General features: G+C 47.4%; 1 protein-coding gene across 2 annotated transcripts in view; it reads right to left on the bottom strand.

The window, feature by feature from the left end:
- LOC141172476 (putative oxidoreductase YteT) overlaps positions 1-19443 on the bottom strand; it is a 253248-nt gene that overhangs the window by 129278 nt on the left and 104527 nt on the right. For both annotated transcript variants that reach the window (XM_073656744.1, XM_073656743.1), the window contains 3 exons: positions 16426-16510; positions 14349-14422; positions 6303-6362 (listed from right to left, as the gene is read on the bottom strand). In XM_073656744.1, the coding sequence (XP_073512845.1) occupies positions 6303-6362; positions 14349-14422; positions 16426-16510 (219 nt within the window). The remainder of the gene's footprint in view (positions 1-6302; positions 6363-14348; positions 14423-16425; positions 16511-19443) is intronic.

Raw genomic sequence — 19443 nt, 5'->3', positions numbered from 1 at the left:
TCCTTCGTGTTCGCGTTTTTTTCTTTCAAAAAACTCCAAAGGCTTGTCTTTTGATGCAGGGTGCTTGGTCTGTAAGTGGCGAACCAGTTTTGAAGGCTTCATGGCCTCGTTGGATAGCCGGTCGCCACATATCAGACAGAGTGGGCTTGGGGCATGTGAATCGCCAGTTGCGATGAACCCATAATTTAAGTAGGACTCATTGTATTTTCTTTTAAATGCAGCTTTCTTTTTTTTAGCAGTCATGGAGTCTTCATCTGTCTCATTGGGTCTTTCTTCCTTTTCAAAGAAGCTCTTCAGTGATGTTTGTTTTTTACTCATTTTACAAGGGTTAGAGGTGAAGGCGTAGTGGGCCCCTAACACAGAAAGATGGCTATTGCTACTGGAGACGGGCACTGATGATGATGACCACCACTACTGCTGCTACTGGAGACGGGCACTGATGATGATGACCACTACTGCTGCTACTGGACACAGCCACTGCTGCTATGAATTTTCACTGTTATTTGCTTTTTTCACTTTAACCAGAAAATCTGCTGCTGGGCCGCACGACACCAGAACACAGCTACAGGAGTCATAAGGGTGGGACACCTGACGTCATATCTAGCTGCCCATTAGCATCCAGAGCCCCTCCCCCTCCAACTCGCAGCTAGCAGGAGGGGAAGGAGCGCTGGACACACATGACCTGCTTGTCCCTGCTCCTGCCTGAGCACATTCTGCGAGTAGCAGCACTGTACATTGAGTTTCAGTGTACAGCACTGCTACTAGCACTGCTATATGCACCAGACAGCGCTGTATGGGGAGGATGCTGGCGGGACCTCGGTGTACAGCGCTGCTAAGTAGCAGCATTGTACATTGAGCGTCAGTGTATACAGCGCTGCTGCTTAGCAGCGCTACACACTGAACACCGGTACCGGGAGCCGCGTCACTGAAGCCAGTCTGCTGCCCCAGCACGCCCCACATAACATGTTCTGCCGGGGGCGTGTCAGTGAGGAGAGCCTGCCGCCCCACCCCGTCAGGAACACACCATGCTGTGCAGGAGGGCCGCGTCACTAAGACCCGCCCCGTGACGTACAACAAGTACCATGCTGTGCTGTGGAGGGCTGCGTCACTAAGACCCGCCCGACGCCCCACCCCGTCCTGCATAATGTTCTCTGCCGGGAGCTGCGAGCTGTCACGGCTATGGCAGAAAACATTATAAATCCACACAGAGCGAGCTCTGACCAGGCGCAGGGCCGCAGAGCTAGCTGTCAGCGGCGCCGCGGACCGGCTGAAAAACCCCAACGGCCCGGTCCTGGTCCGCGGACCGGCGGTTGGGGACCTCTGGTCTAGATGACCTGGAACAACGGTGTCTTTCCCTAGAAGGGGATGACGCAGATGAACGTCACCTGTGGGTCCGCTTGTGTCCTGACCTAGACGTGGATGTGCCCGGGTCGTCATGTCCCTGAGTCGAGCCTTCCCTTTGCTGGGTAGCGTTCATAGCCAAGGCATGACTCTGCAGAGCCTGAAGCAGTGTGGAGGTTAGGTTATCTATAGACTGCGTCATAGATTGCGACATCTGAGTGACCCATTCCGGCGTGGCATTAGACACCGAAGCATTGGCAGGGGCTTCTTGGGGCTCTGGCACAGTAGTCTGGATGCAGTTCTCGCAGTGCGAGTACGTGCTGCCACTTGGGAGAGTATTGCTGCAGGCTGTACAGAGTGCATAATAGCAGTCCTGCCTGGTTCTCTTGGACCTTGAGCCCGGCATAGTGCACTGGGGTGGCTATGCAGAGGGCCCTAAAGGGGTGGCTATGCAGATGAGCCTGGACTCACAGCCGAGGAAGAACTCCAGCTGTGATCTTATCCCACCGGTGTGCTCCTAGGTCCAGCGCCGAAGATCCACAGTCCTGTGCCCCCCGGAGACTGGCTGGTCTTCCCTTATCCTGCAGCAGATAATGGCCGCCAGAGTAAAGTTAAGAAAGAAGGGGGGCGGAGAGCTGAAAAGGGCGGCAGAACTGTGTGAAATCGCGCCCTTTCAGTCTCGATCCGCCCCCTCTATGACACTGTAGAGTGTCATATTTGTCATCCGGGGGGCGGGCCGGGGAGAGGAGGTGGCGGCTTCGGCCTAGGCATCTAATTTAGGCCGAAGCCGCGGCCTAAATTAGATGCCTGATGCCCAAAAGGACTGCAGGCCGGCGCGGAAGTCTGGAAGGGGGCTGGATCTGAACAGGACTCCCCCGGATTTAAAGGCAGGATAGCGGTGGGGTATAAGAGGAAGGGGGGGCCCTGTGAAGAGTCCCCCTGAGGCACCGTAGAGCTGGTGCTGCCGCAGAAACAGGGCGCAGGGAGGCCTGTGCCTCTGTTGTGTTCTGCCTGCACTCCCCCCGGCCACGACAGGAGCCCGCAGCAGGGCTGGGGTCCCTGGATTCAGCCGTAGTGTGCTGGCTGCTGGGTAAAAAGCAAAAACTGGAGAAGGCTGATGCCGTCCAGGGGTGTATACTGCAGAGGAGGAGCCACGGTTAATCTTTTTCAGATTATGCATAGTGTCGCCTCCTAGTGGCCAGCAGCATAACACCCATGGTCCTGTATCCCCCAATGAGGCGTCAGAGTAAAATAATAGTTGACAAAGTTTCTCCTACCCTACAGCACACGGACTGTACACTGACGCCATCCGTGTGCTGTCCATGATTTTCACGGACTTGTACGCGTAATTTTGATCCATGACTCAGATCAAAAACTGACATGTCTCCATGATTATTTTGTGCACATACAGTCTTCAAAAAACCACAGACATGTGAATAGCACCATAGACTACAAAGAGTAACGTGAGCAATCTGTGAAAAAACAGGAAGTCTGAATGAGGCTCAACTGCACAGAAAAAAGTCACACTAAGACTAGTGTTGCCAAAAACGCGTCAGTGAACTCATTATGCCGAATATTTTAACATGTAATTTCATTATGAACATTCAATAAAGAAGAGTGATTTTAAGGAATATGGATGTGCCGCTTCTCCTCTACTCTTTCTTATGTTATCATAGGGCAGAAAAAAAACTGCAGGCGTCGGACCTGTAGCATCTGCACATACTAAACGTATATAAAGAGGGGCTTTTGCTTGTTTCTTCTTTAAACCAGTGATACAGGTAGATGAAGTAAAATGGAATCAATAATCCATTTTTGGTGGAGATGCCCTTTACGAACAATTATTACCTACACTCAGCTTCTACCCTTTTCGTAAAAAGAGGAAGGTGTATAAATCAGATTTTATTGATTTTGCATGATGAGGCTCTTTCAGTATAATTTTACTTGTTCAATCTGGATATATAGACGGCGACTACAACAGCTCTGCTGTATACTGAGCGCGCAGCGATGCACAACATTAATCACCCATCTGTTGTTTGTTGTATTTAGTTAATTAGTGAAAATTTCACCCACAACAAAAAGCTGCAGAACGACTTTTACAAGTTGTGTTACAATGAGGATTGCCGGTGATGGCTGGTACTGATGCACCCGACAGTATTACGGCTCTATTTTGCAAGTGTCTGCATTGGGGCTACTGTACATACCTCCTGTACTGCACCCTATATGTCTCTGATCCCCTACTGTGGCACACAGAGGGGTTTTCTTGTCTAGATCTGTACAAATCCAACAGAGGATAAGTGTGAAATGCTCCATTGGGTGACGGCGGTGGGTGTGGACCCACTGCACCACTGGCCGGGCTTACCCTGGAGGGGCATAACTAAGCGACTACCTGGTTTTCACTAGCGGCTATGATGGTGAGGATAGGCTTTGGCCGATAGGGTTGTCACCAGGTGCCACTCCAGGCCAGTCCACAGACCTGCAGAAGCGGACCAACGGGTCAAATGCAAAATACGAGGCACAGAGCACGAAGACAGAGATATGGTGGGAAAGTCCTAAGATGGCAGGACAGCACAGGTTCAAAATAAAAAGCTGGGGTCAGGAGCGGAGAGATCAGAAAGAACGAGTAAATAAGTCAGGTCAGTAATAAGAGAGACAAAACAATAAAGCACCTTGACAGGAAACTAGAGACAAACTGAATCTAGAACCCAAGTTCAGGCAAGGTGTGGAGGAAGGAGTTGCCTAATATATTCACTGCTGGGAGGGGATAGGCCGGAGAAGTAAAACTCTGCAGGAAACAGTGGTTTTAAATTCCTGCAGAGTCTGGCCGCGCCTCCCGATAGCCAGGTGGAGACTCTCCAGAAACAGGAGAATGTAGCAGTGCTGGAAGTGTTTGCGTGAGACAGCTCAGCAAGATGGTTTGACACTGGGAGGAGCAGAGCAGAGCATGCAGTGAGTAGGACGGCACTTCCAAACTGAGCGAGTCACCGGTATGACACATTGAATGCAGTATCTACGGAGGTACTAGCCACCTGAGGCATCGGAAATTGTCCAAAAACTTTCATAACATATGTCAGGAAATTTAAGTTTCCTTTTCTTATATTAAAGAGGCTGACAAGGACTTAAAAGGGGTATTCTTAAGTTTGGAAGTTATCCCCTATCCATAGGATAGGGGATAACTTCCCGATCGCAGGGGGTTCGACTGCGGAGCCTCCCACCTATCAAGAGAACCACAGACACGTCTCTTGATATGTGGATGATCATGTGCACTGCTGATCCATTCATTCGTAATGGGACTGCTGGGGACAGGCGAGTACTGCGTTCAGCGGGTCTTCGGCACGCCCATAAGAATGAATGGAGCAGAAGTTTGCATGATCTACCACTGCTCCATTCACACAGGACTTTTCGGACCCCCATAGATCAGGAACTTATCCCTTATCCCATGGATAAGGACAGCCATACACGATATAGCTATTAGCAGAACAGCCGTTCAGCAGACAGTTATCTCTTCCGACTACTGGGTGAGCACTCATGTGTTTTCAATGGGGAGAGAGGAGAAAGTCGCTACCAGACAGCTCTGGCAGCGACTTATCTCCCCTGGAAACAAAAGGATCAGATGCAGAAAATCCAAATGCCTGATCCTTCTCTCTAGACAGATGATGTCGGGAGGTTCACATACACATCAAATAGCGGTTTGGTCCTGCCAAAATCAGGGGGTTCAGGTGAATTTTATCTAACGTGTATGAAGAACCTTTAGATACTCATGACGTATCTTTGGGATCCGCCATCACTATCAGGTTAGTGGGGGTCCAGCATCCGGCACCCCCAACAATCAGCTGTTAGCTGGACCCGAGGTGCCTGGAGGTAAACAGTGAATGGGATTTGAGCTGTAGACCGGCCATGACACTGCATGAAGCTGTGGTGTCTTGGCTTCCTACACTGTTAACTACGGCCACCGCAGGACCTGCTAACTAGCTGATCATGGGGTTGTTGTATGTTGGACACCCACTGACCTGCTAATGATAGCCTATGCCAAGGATAGATCCAAAATTACTGAAATCCAGCATGAAAGCTCAACATTTATTTTTCTTTATTGATGAAAAAAAATGAACAGTGAAAGACATCTAGGTCATAAGTATCAGAGTCTGGGATGACCCCTTTCATCCCTTCCCGACACTGACTGTAACAATATGTCCCCATCTTTGATGCGGGCTCAGGAGCTGAGCCTGTATATTTCCCTGTTGAGGAGAGCTATAGGCTCAAATACTTAATTAACCTAAAGACATAGGAGATTGAGAGAAAAGACCCAAAAAGTGTATTATTTCACCATACATAAGGTTGTTTAGATCAAAAGATGGCTGCCATTTCCTGTTTCATCACACCATGCTCTGTTCTGGGAGGAAGCTGCATTCTATAGAAAGACTAACCCACCTTGATGAACTCATGGACTATGCCCCCTGATGACCTCATGGACTACGCCCCCTGATGACCTCATGGACTATGCCCCCTGATGACCTCATGGACCACGCCCCCTGATGACCTCATGGACCACGCCCCCTGACGACCTCATGGACCACGCCCCCTGATGACCTCATGGATCACGCCCCCTGATGACCTCATGGACCACGCCCACATGGACTAACCAATCAATACATCTGGTTATTCACATTCTGGGCTAACCGAGCCCACATACAGTGTTTATATAAGTCTATGTTCGGGTTGAATAAAGACACTTGGAGCTGTGCCATAGCTGATCAAGGAGAGCTTACATCCGACTGTGTGTGTGTCTGATGTTATTCTTTCTTGCATGCACTTGATCATATCCATTAGGCCAGGAGCAGGCAACGAGTGAACATACCAAAGTGTTCACCCTAACATCCCGACAGATGATGGCTGTGATTCAGCCACCATCTGCCTCTAAAAAAAATAATACACACTATTTGTAAATATTACATGTAATCACTTACAGCCATGGGTTTTTCCAGAAGAATATGATATCCTTTCTTGGCAAATGCTATTGCTGGTTCCTAAGAACAGACAATTTAGAGAGGTAAATCTAAAGATCTGTACAAAGCACAGGGGCATATGTTAGAGACAGGTATAATATCTAGGTCTATCAATGTCAGGACATTGCTTATGTGTGGTCTCTTTAAAGAGAAGGTCTCCCAATCTGTAAAAGAAAGGGCCCAGGCATTGGAGAAGAGCCCTGGCAAATTAATGCCAGCAACGGCTGAGGACACAACGGCCATAAACCTCAATGGATAACCTCTCTTTAGATGTCACAGGGGTTTTCAGAGTTTTTACATCAAAAGCCTATTATTAGTATAGAACGAAGTAGTAAAGATGGCGCTTGCTGGAAAACCAGGGTCCTTCACTGCGTATATCTGTGTCTGGTACTGCAGAACAGACCCATGCCAGTGATGGTCCCATGGGTAAAACACCCACTGACCACAGAATGATGGCTTACCTTCGGAAAAGATCATCAAAGTAAGCCGCACATGTTAAACTCTGGCCCGCGGGTCAAATCTGGCCGCAGGGTGATTATATTTGGCCTGTGATGCCGGAACCACCATTATTCTGTATGGTGGACTATGTGGAGCCCATTATTCCGTATGGAGGACTATGTGGGGCCCATTATTCTGTATGGAGGGCTATGTGGAGCCCATTATTCTGCATGGAGGACTATGTAGGGCCCATTATTCTGTATGGAGGGCTATGTGGAGCCCATTATTCTGCATGGAGGACTATGTAGGGCCCATTATTCTGTATGGAGACCTATGTGGGGCCCATTATTCTGTATGGAGAACTATGTGGCGCCCATTATTCTGTATGGAGGACTATGTGGGGCCCATTATTCTGTATGGAGGGCTATGTGGAGCCCATTATTCTGCATGGAGGACTATGTAGGGCCCATTATTCTGTATGGAGACCTATGTGGGGCCCATTATTCTGTATGGAGAACTATGTGGCGCCCATTATTCTGTATGGAGGACTATGTAGGGCCCATTATTCTGTATGGAGAACTATGTAGGGCCCATTATTCTGTATGGAGGACTATGTGGTGCCCATTATTCTGTATGGAGGACTATGTGGTGCCCATTATACTGAATGAAGGACTATGTGGTGCCCATTATACTGAATGGAGGACTATGTGGTTCCCATTATACTGAATGGAAGACTAAGTGGGGCCATTATTCTGTATGGAGGACTATGTGGGGCCATTATTCTGTATGGAGTACTATGTGGGGGCATTATACTGTATGGAGGACTATGTGGGGGCATTATACTGTATGGAGGACTGTATGGGCCTATTATTCTGTATGGAGGACTTTGTGGGGCCCATTATTCTGTATGGAGGGCTATGTGGGGCTCATTATTCTGTATGGAGGACTATGTGGGGCCCATTATTCTGTATGGAGGACTATGTGGGGCCCATTATTCTGTATGGAGGACTATGTGGGGCCCATTATTCTGTATGGAGGACTATGTGGGGCCCATTATTCTGTATGGAGGACTATGTGGGGCCCATTATTCTGTATGGAGGACTATGTGGGGCCCATTATTCTATATGGAGGACTATGTGGGGCCCATTATTCTGTATGGAGGACTATGTGGGGCCCATTATTCTGTATGGAAGACTATGTGGGGCCCATTATTCTGTATGGAAGACTATGTGGGGCCATTATTCTGTATGGAGGACTATGTGGGACCCATTATTCTGTATGGAGCACTATGTGGGGCCATTATACTGTATGGAGGACTATGTGGGGCCATTATACTGTATGGAGGACTGTGTGGGGCCATTATTCTGCATGGAGGACTTTGTGGGGCCCATTATTCTGTATGGAGGACTATGTGGGGCCATTATACTGTATGGAGGACTGTGTGGGGCCATTATTCTGCATGGAGGACTTTAAGGGGCCCATTATTCTGTATGGAGGGCTATGTGGGGCTCATTATTCTGTATGGAGGACTATGTGGGGCCCATTATTCTGTATGGAGGACTATGTGGGGCCCATTATTCTGTATGGAGGACTATGTGAGGCCCATTATTCTGTATGGAGGACTATGTGGGGCCCATTATTCTGTATGGAGGACTATGTGGGGCCCATTATTCTGTATGGAAGACTATGTGGGTCCCATTATTCTGTAAAGAGGACTATGTGGGACCCATTATTCTGTATGGAGCACTATGTGGGGCCATTATACTGTATGGAGGACTATGTGGGGCCATTATACTGTATGGAGGACTGTGTGGGGCCATTATTCTGCATGGAGGACTTTGTGGGGCCCATTATTCTGTACGGAGGACTATGTGGGGCCCATTATACTATATGGAGCACTATGTGGGCCCATTATTCTGTATGGAGGACTATGTGGGGCCCATTATTCTGTATGGAGAACTGCAGTACAGACCAAAAGTTTGGACACACCTTCTCATTTAAAGATTTTTCTTTATTTTCATCACTATGAAAATTGCACATTCACACTGAAGGCATCAAAACTATGAATTAACACATGTGGAATTATATACTTAACAAAAAAGTGTGAAACAACTGAAAATATGTCTTATATTCTAGGTTCTTCAAAGTAGCCACCTTTTGCTTTGAAGACTGCTTTGCACACTCTTGGCATTCTCTTGATGAGCTTCAAGAGGTAGTCACCGGAAATGGTCTTCCAACAATCTTGAAGGAGTTCCCAGAGATGCTTAGCACTTGTTGGCCCTTTTGCCTTCACTCTGCGGTCCAGCTCACCCCAAACCATCTCGATTGGGTTCTGGTCTGGTGACTGTGGAGGCCAGGTCATCTGGCGTAGCACCCCATCACTCTCCATCTTGGTCAAATAGCCCTTACACAGTCTGGAGGTGTGTTTGGGGTCATTGTCCTGTTGAAAAATAAATGATGGTCCAACAAAAAGCAAACCGGATGGAATAGCATGCCGCTGCAAGATGCTGTGGTAGCCATGCTGGTTCAGTATGCCTTCAATTTTGAATAAATCCCCAACAGTGTCACCAGCAAAGCACCCCCACACCATCACACCTCCTCCTCCATGCTTCACGGTGGGAACCAGGCATGTAGAGTCCATCCGTTCACCTTTTCTGCGTCGCACAAAGACACGGTGGTTGGAACCAAAGATCTCAAATTTGCACTCATCAGACCAAAGCACAGATTTCCACTGGTCTAATGTCCATTCCTTGTGTTCTTTAGCCCAAACAAGTCTCTTCTGCTTGTTGCCTGTCCTTAGCAGTGGTTTCCTAGCAGCTATTTTACCATAAAGGCCTGCTGCACAAAGTCTCCTCTTAACAGTTGTTGTAGAGATGTGTCTGCTGCTAGAACTCTGTGTGGCATTGACCTGGTCTCTAATCTGAGCTGCTGTTAACCTGCGATTTCTGAGGCTGGTTACTCGGATAAACTTATCCTCAGAAGCAGAGGTGACTCTTGGTCTTCCTTTCCTGGGGTGGTCCTCATGTGAGCCAGTTTCTTTGTAGAGCTTGATGGTTTTTGCAACTGCACTTGGGGACACTTTCAAAGTTTGCCCAATTTTTCGGATTGACTGACCTTAATTTCTTAAAGTAATGATGGCCACTCGTTTTTCTTTACTTAGCTGCTTTTTTCTTGCCATAATACAAATTCTAACAGTCTATTCAGTAGGACTACCAGCTGTGTATCCACCTGACTTCTGCACAACACAACTGATGGTCCCAACCCCATTTATAAGGTAAGAAATCCCACTTATTAAACCTGACAGGGCACACCTGTGAAGTGAAAACCATTTCCGGTGACTACCTCTTGAAGCTCATCAAGAGAATGCCAAGAGTGTGCAAAGCAGTCATCAAAGCAAAAGGTGGCTACTTTGAAGAACCTAGAATATAAGACATATTTTCAGCTGTTTCACACTTTTTTTGTTAAGTATATAATTCCACATGTGTTAATTCATAGTTTTGATGCCTTCAGTGTGAATGTACAATTTTCAAAGTCATAAAAATACAGAAAAATATTTAAATGAGAAGGTGTGTCCAAACTTTTGGTCTGTACTGTATGTGGCGCCCATTATTCTGTATGGAGGACTATGTAGGGCCCATTATTCTGTATGGAGGACTATGTGGTACCCATTATACTGAATGAAGGACTATGTGGTGCCCATTATACTGCATGGAGGACTATGTGGTGCCCATTATACTGAATGGAGGACTATGTGGTTCCCATTATACTGAATGGAAGACTAAGTGGGGCCATTATTCTGTATGGAGGACTATGTGGGGCCATTATTCTGTATGGAGTACTATGTGGGGGCATTATACTGTATGGAGGACTGTGTGGGCCCATTATTCTGTATGGAGGACTTTGTGGGACCCATTATTCTGTATGGAGGACTATGTGGGGCTCATTATTCTGTATGGAGGACTATGTGGGGCCCATTATTCTGTATGGAGGACTATGTGGGGCCCATTATTCTGTATGGAGCACTATGTGGGGCCATTATACTGTATGGAAGACTATGTGGGTCCCATTATTCTGTATGGAGGACTATGTGGGACCCATTATTCTGTATGGAGCACTATGTGGGGCCATTATACTGTATGGAGGACTATGTGGGGCCATTATACTGTATGGAGGACTTTGTGGGGCCCATTATTCTGTATGGAGGACTATGTGGGGCCCATTATTCTGTATGGAGAACTATGTGGGGCCCATTATTCTGTATGGAGAACTATGTGGAGCCCATTATTCTGTATGGAGGACTATGTGGGGCCCATTATTTTGTATGGAGGACTATGTGGGGCCCATTATTCTGTGTGGAGGACTATGTGGGGCCCATTATTCTGTATGGAAGACTATATGGGGCCCATTATTCTGTATAGAGTACTATGTGGGGCCATTATTCTGTATGGAGGACTATGTGGGGCCATTATACTGTATGAAGGACTATGTGGGGCCATTATACTGTATGGAGGACTATGTGGGGCCCATTATTCTGTATGGAGGACTATGTGGGGCCCATTATTCTGTATGGAGGACTATGTGGGGCCCATTATACTGTATGGAGGACTATGTGGGGCCCATTATTCTGTATGGAGGACTATGTGGGGCCCATTATACTGAACGGAGGACTATGCGGGGCACATTATACTGTTTGGAGGACTAGGTGGGGCACATTATACTGAATGGAGGACTAGGTGGGGCCCATTATTCTGTATGGAGGACTATGTGGGGCCCATTATTCTGTATGCAAGACTATGTGGGTCCCATTATTTTGTATAGAAGACTATGTTGGGCCATTATTCTGTATGGAGGACTATGTGGGACCCATTATTCTGTATGGAGCACTATGTGGGGCCATTATACTGTATGGAGGACTATGTGGGGCCATTATACTGTATGGAGGACTGTGTGGGGCCATTATTCTGTATGGAGGACTTTGTGGGGCCCATTATTCTGTATGGAGGACTATGTGGGGCCCACAATTCTGTATGGAGAACTATGTGGGGCCCATTATTCTGTATGGAGGACTATGTGGGGCCCATTATTCTGTATGGAGGACTATGTGGGGCCCATTATTTTGTATGGAGGACTATGTGGGGCCCATTATTCTGTGTGGAGGACTATGTGGGGCCCATTATTCTGTATGGAAGGCTATATGGGGCCCATTATTCTGTATAGAGTACTATGTGGGGCCATTATTCTGTATGGAGGACTATGTGGGGCCATTATACTGTATGAAGGACTATGTGGGGCCATTATACTGTATGGAGGACTATGTGGGGCCCATTATTCTGTATGGATGACTATGTGGGGCCCATTATTCTGTATGGAGGACTATGTGGGGCCCATTATACTGTATGGAGGACTATGTGGGGCCCATTATTCTGTATGGAGGACTATGTGGGGCCCATTATACTGAACGGAGGACTATGCGGGGCACATTATACTGTTTGGAGGACTAGGTGGGGCACATTATACTGAATGGAGGACTAGGTGGGGCACATTATACTGAATGGAGGACTAGGTGGGGCACATTATACTGAATGGAGGACTATGTGGAGACCATTATTCTGTACGGAGGACTATGTGGGGCCCATTATACTGTACGGAGGACTATGTGGGGCCCATTATACTGAACGGAGGACTATGTGGGGCACATTATACTGAACGGAGGACTATGTGGGGCACATTATACTGAACGGAGGACTAGGTGGAGCACATTATACTGAATGGAGGACTAGGTGGGGCACATTATACTGAACGGAGGACTATGTGGGGCACATTATACTGAATAGAGGACTAGGTGTGGCACATTATACTGAATGGAGGACTATGTGGAGACCATTATTCTGTACGGAGGACTATGTGGGGCCCATTATACTGTATGGAGGTCTATATGGGGGCCATTAAACTGAATGGAGGACTATTTGGGGCCCATTATACTGTATGGAAAACTATGTGGGGCCCATTATACAGTATGCAGGACTATGTGGGGCCCATTATACTGTATGGAAAACTATGCGGGGCCCATTATACAGTATGGAGGACTATGTGGGGCCCATTATACTGTGTGGAGGGCTGTTAATAGATATCAGGGTTGGCCTGCGACTTTGTCCAAGTTTTTTATATTGGCCCTTTCTATATTTGAGTTTGACATCCCTGATGTAAGCCCATTTCGTTTCCACGATGAGTGCTGCAAATACCGGAGTGTTGGCAGGAAAAACAGTGCCTAAAATATGCACATTTTGAATGCATTTTTTTCTCATTCATTTCAAAAGGAGTGAAAACTGCTACAAAACCGCTGAAAAAATTGACACGCTGCAGATATCAAACCTGCCAGGAAAAATATAAGCAACGGGTGCATGAGATTTTAGAGATCTCACTGACTTTGCTGGTACAGTTAAACGCTGCATTTTTTAGCAGCAAAAACATGTGTGAACATACCCTAAGACACTGTGTTTTTTGCGCTGAGAAAATATGTATCATCAAAAAACACACCAAAAACTCATTGTTCGAACGAAATCTTAAACGGGTTGTCCGGTCTTAAGCTATAAGTCTGCACTCACTTTATGTGACTGCCGACTTTTGTGAATCCACACTGCGTGCTGTGAGGATGCTTTAGTGCCGGCAGCGGGCGTGTGCCCACAAGTATTTGATTTGCATACATGCGATCACGTGCCGACTAGACATGTGCGGTCCCGCTCAATAAAAGTGTATTAAGCGATGTCGGACGCATCTAGTCGGAGTGTTGCAAGTCACAAACTATCAATCACATGACCACCCACTCCCGGCGCCTGCACTAGAGAATCGTTACAGTACACGGTGCGGATTCAAAAGTCTGCAGTCACATAGATTGACTGCAGACTTGTACCCCAAGGCCAGACAACCCCTTTAAGGCTGAGCATGTCACACTGCATCCAATTAGTGTAAATGCATGTATGATGACAAAGCCACAGACAAATGTATGTATGATGACAAAACCATGTAATTTTCTTTACAGATGCTCATTATGATTACACAGCAGCATGCAAATGATAACCAGCTAATTCATTTTTCTATTATAGTGGAAGATAAAAAAAAATTGCCTTTTGTTAACATTTTAAAACACTTACAAAAATGTATAATAATGTATATAATATATTGTTACATGGATGAAGTAACGCAAGAAGATTTACAGGAACATCACTACAACACGACTGTAAAATGCAATCAAATCCCAACACACAAAACTGGTGCATGTGACGGCAGCTCTGGAATCACAATGGCTGCTATGGGGTCTGCACTGCAGGTGCAGGGTTGGGGGTTGTCGAATACATTTGTGTGCCATCTGGTTGGCATTTCACAACAAGAGATGTATTAAGGTCACCATGGGAGAAGGGAGATATGAAAGAGAATTTGGCCTAGAGCAGATGCTCATGGTGCACCCAGTGAGGGATGCGGCAAAGAGTGCAGGGACCTCATTACAGCCTCCTCCTCGCACCTGCTGTAGCATCATGACTCATAAGGGACTCTACATTTCTGAACATATACCTTATGCAGTCTGTCCGGGGTTGCGATTATCACCGCTTCTGCAAATTTCTCAAGTTCTGCAGCTTGTCTCCAGTCTGCAAAAAAAAAAAAAAACATTAATTAGTTTAACCCTTTGATCCATTTTAGTCCAAAATATTTTACAGTCAACTAATCTATAGAGTAAACTTACAGTCTAAGCCATAAGCCGAAAATGCTCTAGAAATATTGTGCAAAAACTACCAGGAGGAGATAATACAATCTAAGACTGGTTTCACACATACGCGATGTCCGGAACGGCCAAGGTTCTTTTGACCCAAACTAAAAAGTAGGGATGAGCGGACCAATAAAAGTTCAGGTTCAGGTTCTGGTACCCGATCAAACTTTAATCCAAAGTTTGGTTAGGGTACCAGAATTATACCTGAACTTGAACCTGAAACCGAACCCAATGAGGACCCAAACTTTGGAGCTGGAAAATCTCTCCCCCCTGTCCAGACTCCAGAACTGTAAAACAGTCTTTCAGGAGAAGTCTGTTTTCGGAGTTCAGCAGCGGACACTAAATGTCCAGTACGAACCCCAAAATTTACAGGTTTGCTCATCTCTACTCAACAGGCTTGTGTCTTTGCACTGCGAATGTTGGATGTGTGAAACTGGCCAAAGGGTTCATGTGGGCGACGGACCACACATGGACAGCACACAGACCACTTATAACTAATGTGATAGTGCAGTGATTTTCCTTATTGATCGTTGGTCCAGATGGAAAAAAAATGCAGCACATGCTATTCTAGCCCTTTTACAGACCAGAAATAGAAGGCAGCTCCTGCACCCATCCGCAATATGGATGAGGACATGGAGTAGCACGCAGAGCCAATCGTGTGGGCAATTTGCCACCGTGACTGTCCCATTTATTGTTACAGCCGTATGAACCTGAGCAGAGTGTGGTTGTCCAATTAAGAAAGCCACCATCTATATGACCTTCAAGGGTTTTAGGACATCATAATGGGGGTCTCCCAGTCAGTTCCCCTGAAATCTGAAGCGGAAATGTTGTCGCAAAGATCCATCGGGCATAGAGCCTTGGGTTTAAAGGATGTGGGACCACAGGGTGACTGCACTAGGCTCTGGCAAATTGTAAACATAGTTTGTAAAGCCGAATAAAGACTTGCGTCCATCAAGTTCGACCTGTTAGTTCTGTAATTGCTAAAGTTGATCCAGAGGAGGGCAAAAACCCCAAATGATTTAGCCAATCTTCACCTGAGGAAAAATTCCCTCCCGACTCTGAAACCAGTCAGAATAAATCCCTGTATCAACCTACTATTTTATTTTATTTTTAAGTATACGCTGAAATCTGCCTGGTATCTAGAAATGCATCCAGTCCCCGCTTGAACTGGTGTAGTGAATCCGACATTACCGTCTCCTCACTCAGTGAATTCCATATTCTCACTGCTCTTACCGTAAAGAACCCCTTCCTATGCTGGTGCTGAAACCTTTTCTCTTCCAGTCTTGGTGAATGCCCTCTTGTTACCGTAATATCCCTACTTTTGAACAAATCCCGGGCAAGATCTCTATACTGTCCCTAACATATTTGTACACATTTATTATGTCCCCCCTCAACCTTCTCTTTTCCAAGCTGAATAGTCCTAGTTTTGCCAACCTCTCTGGGTATTGCAGTCCCTCCATTTCCTTTATTAATTTTGTTGCCCTCCTTTGTACCCTTTCAAGCTCATTTATATCCTTTCTATGACAAGTCAGTGAAATCTGAAAAATTTGCCAAGAGTCATTTGAAAACTAATCCATCATGGCTGTCTTAGGTCAACGGAAGACATAACATTTGTGTGAATACAGCCCTAGACAATATATGTAAGAAGAAATATGGCAGCCACAGTATATCTGGATGCTGGGCAATTAAAATGAAGTTTGACCATGGTGCCATTAGTGGGGCAATCCTAATCCACAGCTATCATGGTTGCTTTCTGCCTCGGGGCGCAATGTGCCTTAGATCAAAAAGAAAGATCACACAAACAAGGAGCTCCAGCGGTGCACAATGTGTATACTGACATTAGGGCACTACCATTTCACCGAAATAAAACCCATGTATACAGACCATCGAAAAATTTATCATCATCGATATGATGCATCATCTTGAGGGTTTCTTTGGTACATGATCGAGGATCTGCAACGCCGACAATCTACGGAAGAAAAAGTCTAATGTCAATAAATATAATAACCGTTTGATAATCCAAGAAAATCTAATAATTTGGTAATTGTTACCGGCAACAAAATTTAAATGTTGAGTGAAATTTCAGAAACCTCATAGAAGAAAAGTAATCAGAGATAATTAATTAGGAAATTGATGAAAAATTATGGCTGTATTAGGTGGAGGGGATGACTGGTGGTGATTCACAGAGTGAGACTATACACACCCGTTTGCACACAGGTAACATTCCCAATTCCCACATACGCCAAAGTGCACAGCTTGGCTGAGTGTCCATGTGTTTTCAATGGGGAGAGAGGAGAAAGCCCTTGGTAGCAGAATAGCTCCACTAAAAACAAAAGGATCAGGCATTGAAATTCCAAATGTTGGGAGTCTCCATACACACTAGATCATACATTTCAAACTCTGGCCCGTGGGCCAAATCTGGCCCGCGGGGTGGTTATATTTGGTCCGCAACACTAGAACCACCACCCCTATGTGGGCCCATTATACTGTATGGAGGACTATATGGGGCCCATTATTCTGTATGGAGGACTATGTGGGGCCCATTATTCTGTATGGAGGACTATGTGGGGCCCATTATTCTGTATGGAGGACTATGTGGGGCCCATTATTCTGTATGAAGGACTACGTGGGGCCCATTATTCTGTATGGAGGACTATGTGGGGCCCATAATTCTGAATGGACGACTATGTGGGGCCTATAATACTGTATGGGGGACTATGTGGGACCCATAATACTGTATGGAGGACTATGTGGGGCCCATAATACTGTATGGAGGACTCTGGAGGGCCATTATTCTGTATGGACGACTATGTGGGGCCCATCAGGCTATGTGCCCACGTTGCGGAAATGAAGCAGAAAATTTCTGCTTCATTTCCGCATGTCCTCTCCCGGAAAAACGCATGCGGAATTCCGCAAGCGCTTATCGCGCGTTTTTCATGTGTTTTCGACATGCGGAATGGCCTTGCGTTTTTTCATGCATTAAATAAGGCAATTCCGCATGCGGAAACGCAAAATTAATGAACATGCTGCGGATTTTTGAACGCAGCATAAACGCTGCGGAAAAATCCGTAGCATGGGCATAGAACTTGCGGATTCTCATTGGGGACCATGGGGTGCGGCTTAACAAGCGTTTTACAAGCGTTTCCTCTGCGGAAATTCCGCATCAAAAACGCTTGTAATCTGCAACGTGGGCACGCAGCCTTATACTATATGGAGGACTATGTGGGAACCATTATACTGTATGGAGGTGTGGCACCCCAGGGGTCTGGTTTCCACAGTAACAGCAATGTTATGTCTGAGAGCAGGTGGGAGGTCTCTTGGTCAGGGATCCTATGCATGCCACACCTCCTGCCCAGTCCTGGGAGGGGAAGAACTTCCCCTATATAAACCTAGGGCTGAGGCAGGGTTAGTGAGTAGAGAAGAAGTAGAGACAGAGAAGAGAAGCAGATATAGGAAAAGAACATCAGGAGCTCTGTGGGAGCAGTGCTATAAGGAGTCAGGGGCTGGCAGCTACAGAGCTCGCCCTGACTGAGAAGCTATCACCGGACCCGGAGTCCGAGGCTGTGGGGACTAATCTTTACCCAGCAGCAGAAACCGCCCGGCAGGGGATTTCAGGTCCTCTGGCCAAGAAACCCGAAGGCACGGCCACACGCGTGGGACCAGCACCGCCGTCGTGGAGCGGACGCCACTAGAAGGCCCCTATTCACCAGCCATACGGGTGAGCACCACACGGTACACTCAGGGACGTGGGCTACTTATACCCGCCTCTAGCAAGGTAGCCAGAAGAGTACAGTCAGTTTGGGAGGCCTACAACTCCGCCTGGCCAGGGGAGATCCCATCTGCTCAAGGACTGACCAGGCCCCGATCGCTAGCCAGTACTCCGGGAGGGTCTATCTTTATCACCAGTAAAGACCCTGAACTACACCGCATCATCTCTGAGTGATTCCTGCTACCCCCATCATCCACGTCGGCTGCCCTGAGGCCATACCCCTCCCGTTGGGGGTTATACTATCACGCTGCACAATCCTACCACCGGCCTCAGCGGTCTGCCCTGCAGCAGCAGCTCCTTAGCTGTACTCAACGGGTGGCGTAGTCGTCCAACATCTACCGCTGATACATCGCGGCTCAGTTTGACTCCCTGGGCACGGACCGGGTCACCGCCACGAGACTACAACCCTCAACAGATCCGGCTCCGGGTAAGCTCCCGCGTGCGCAACGCAGCGCGACACAGGCCCAGGGGCGCGTCAACTTTTGGCGTAGTCGGCAGGATTTCGTGCCCGCAACCACCGGGTACTGCGTGCCTGAAAAAGACTGTTCAAACTTACCAGTGGTGAAGATTCCCGCCATCCGTGGAGGTTTCCCGCCATCCAGCGCCATCTTCTACCTTCTTCCCGCCATCCGCGAAGTTTTCCCGCCATCCGGCGCCATCTTCTGCCTTCTTCCCGCCATCCGTGGAGTTTTCCCGCCGTTGGACGCCATCTTGAAGACGCCGCGCGGGAAGAAGAGGGGCGTGGACTCCGAAAGCGCACGAGAACTGAAGCCCCGCCTCACGTCCGGACGTTGCGTAAGGTCCTGGAAGGAGCCCAGCAGACGCCGACGTCACAGGAGCGCGACGGAAGGTCCTCAACCCTGACGATCCACTGCGGAGCCGCGGCCTACGGAAGAGAATCATCGCAAGGTAGGCCACGGTCCACTAGGGGGGAGGAAGATGTCGGATACGGAGGAGAGCTTCACTGCCTCAACCCCCGCCAGCGCCACCGCTGCTGCAGTCATGCCTTTCACCATGCCCTATATCCCGGGAGCGGCCTGGCTACCCCAGTACTCAGGGGAGTCACATACCCTGCATGACTTTAGAGAAAAGCTGGATAGCCTCTTCCAGGTGTATCCCCTCACAGAAGAGCA

This window comes from Phyllobates terribilis, unplaced genomic scaffold, assembly GCF_046119375.1.
Source record: "Phyllobates terribilis strain yellow unplaced genomic scaffold, ASM4611937v1 Scaffold_12__6_contigs__length_324123572, whole genome shotgun sequence".
Taxonomy (NCBI): domain Eukaryota; kingdom Metazoa; phylum Chordata; class Amphibia; order Anura; family Dendrobatidae; genus Phyllobates; species Phyllobates terribilis.
The sequence above is the reverse complement of the archived record's forward strand: the minus strand, read 5'-3'. Positions and strand labels throughout refer to the sequence as shown.